Here is a 2042-nt window from a genome sequence, read left to right as displayed (position 1 = left end):
GTATGTGTGTGTGTGTGTGTGTGTGTGTGTGTGTGTGAGCGTGAGTGTGATTGTGTGAGTGTGATTGTGTGTAAGTGTGAGTGTGTGTAAGTGAGTGTGATTGTGTGTGTGAGTTGTGCGTGAGTGTGATTGAGTGTGTGTGTGATTGAGTGTGTGTGAGTTGTGTGTGAGTGTGTGTGAGTGAGAGTGTGTGTGTGTGTGTGAGCGTGAGTGAGTGTGCGTGAGTGAGAGTGTGTGTGTGTGTGTGTGAGCGTGCTTGTGAGTGTGTGTGAGTGTGATTGTGTGTGATTGTGTGAGCGAGAGCGTGAGCTGAAGCCCCGGGGCACGAGCAAGGAGGGGCCCGTGATTGGCTGTGGAGTAGATTGACTGGAGCGCCGATCGCCAAAGCCACCACGCCCCCCACTTATTAGCGCTGTTATTGAGAGTGTGAGAGAGAGTGAGTGTGTGTGTGTGTGTGTGTGCGTGTGTGTGTGCGTGAGTGTGAGCGTGAATGAGCATGACTGAGTGTGCGTGTGAGTGTGAGAGTGAGAGAGAGTGTGATTGTGTGTGTGTGATTGTGCGAGAGTGTGAGAGTGAGTGTGAGAGTGAGTGTCAGCGTGTGTGTGTTTCTCTCTCTGCTGTATCGAGTGTTGCGTGTGTTTCACTGTTGATCGCTCATCTGTCTTCAACAGGTGTGCTAGAAACGGCTACACGTTGCGCTGGTATCACCTGTCGTGCGGCGAGCACTTCTGTAACGAGTGCTTCGATCATTACTACAGGAGGTGAGTGAGTGCTAAAGAGGCTAACGCCTGCTGCACTTCACGCTAATCGTGTCTGTGCTCCTGCAGTCACAAAGACGGATACGAGACCTCCTCGTGGAAGCGGGTTTGGACCAGCAATGGGAAGAGCAAGCCCAGCCTCAAAGCCTTCATGGCCGACCAGCAGCTGCCCTACTGGGTGAGACGCCTACATAGACGACACCTTAGCCTTCACAGTGAACATCAGAACAATCCAAGCTGAGCTTTGTTCATGCAAAGCAATGCAGTATGATTAAACAAAATGGTCTGATGCTTATTAAAGTATTGAGTAATTAGCTTTGTTAATGTGGTAATACTTTACAGTAAGGTTTCATTTGTTAACTATACTAGTAAGTGTGAATACTTCAACAGCATTTTTTATCTTAGTTCATGTTAATGTCAACATATACTAATACATTTTTAAAATCAGAAGTTGTGTCTGTTAATATTAGTATTTTGCACAAAATTGAGTTGTCAGAAACACTGGTGAACCTAGGATATTTTTTTGAATTTGTGACAATCTCAACGCGCCTGCAAAGTATTTTTTAGTACATTTGTGACATCTGCAAGCCAATCTGAGCCACAATTTAACAGTTAACGGCAGCTGTGAAGACCCAAAATGATGATAATAAAAAAGCAAGTATTTTTTTGTGTCAGGTTCTTAAATGCCCTCTGAGGCACATTTGTGCATTTTGCAGACACTTTTATCTGAAGACATGTACACAGCATTGAAGATGTATGTAGTAGCAATACATTTTCTTCTTGTTCTCTCGGGCAAAGAATTGACTCGGGTTTTCGTTCAAATTTCAATCGTTTACTGGATGTTCTTGTTCAATAAACAGAAACAAAATAAACACCGGTCAAAAAACTGTGTAGCTCTGTCTTTCTTTCTTTCTTTCTTTCTTTCTTTCTTTCTACCCAAAGGGGCACCAAAAAAGGCGCTTAAAGACAGTCCAATAATAAAACGGAGCAAACCATTACAGAATGAACAAGGGGGGTGTTTAACAAATATACATATAAATCCAAACACATTAAAATTATACCTACTCATGCACTTCTAACTTTAATGTTAAATTTAATTATTCAAATTATGGCTCTTACAATGTAAATGATCAGTTCAAACATGGTAATTTCACTGTAAATCAAACCCATGACCTTGGCGTCGCAAGCAACATGCTTATCAAAAGCACACAAAAATAAAATTAAATAAAAAAATTATAAGTTAAAAAATGTACATAAAAATAAAATAAAAAAATAGTTGCAATA

The 2042-nt window shown here is 41.7% G+C and overlaps 1 protein-coding gene across 3 annotated transcripts in view; it reads left to right on the top strand.

The window, feature by feature from the left end:
- Positions 1-1643, top strand: part of LOC107663198 (lysine-specific histone demethylase 1B-like) — an 8636-nt gene extending 6993 nt beyond the window's left edge. For all 3 annotated transcript variants that reach the window (XM_016453365.1, XM_016453366.1, XM_016453367.1), the window contains exons 4-5: positions 672-761; positions 828-1643. In XM_016453365.1, the coding sequence (XP_016308851.1) occupies positions 672-761; positions 828-999 (262 nt within the window). In that variant the 3' untranslated portion in view covers positions 1000-1643. The remainder of the gene's footprint in view (positions 1-671; positions 762-827) is intronic.
- The last annotated feature ends 399 nt before the right edge of the window (positions 1644-2042 follow it).

The sequence above is a fragment of the Sinocyclocheilus anshuiensis genome, unplaced genomic scaffold (assembly GCF_001515605.1).
Source record: "Sinocyclocheilus anshuiensis isolate Anshui unplaced genomic scaffold, SAMN03320099.WGS_v1.1 scaffold2125, whole genome shotgun sequence".
Classification (NCBI taxonomy): domain Eukaryota; kingdom Metazoa; phylum Chordata; class Actinopteri; order Cypriniformes; family Cyprinidae; genus Sinocyclocheilus; species Sinocyclocheilus anshuiensis.
Note: the sequence above shows the minus strand (reverse complement) of the source record. Positions and strands in the feature narration are given on the sequence as shown.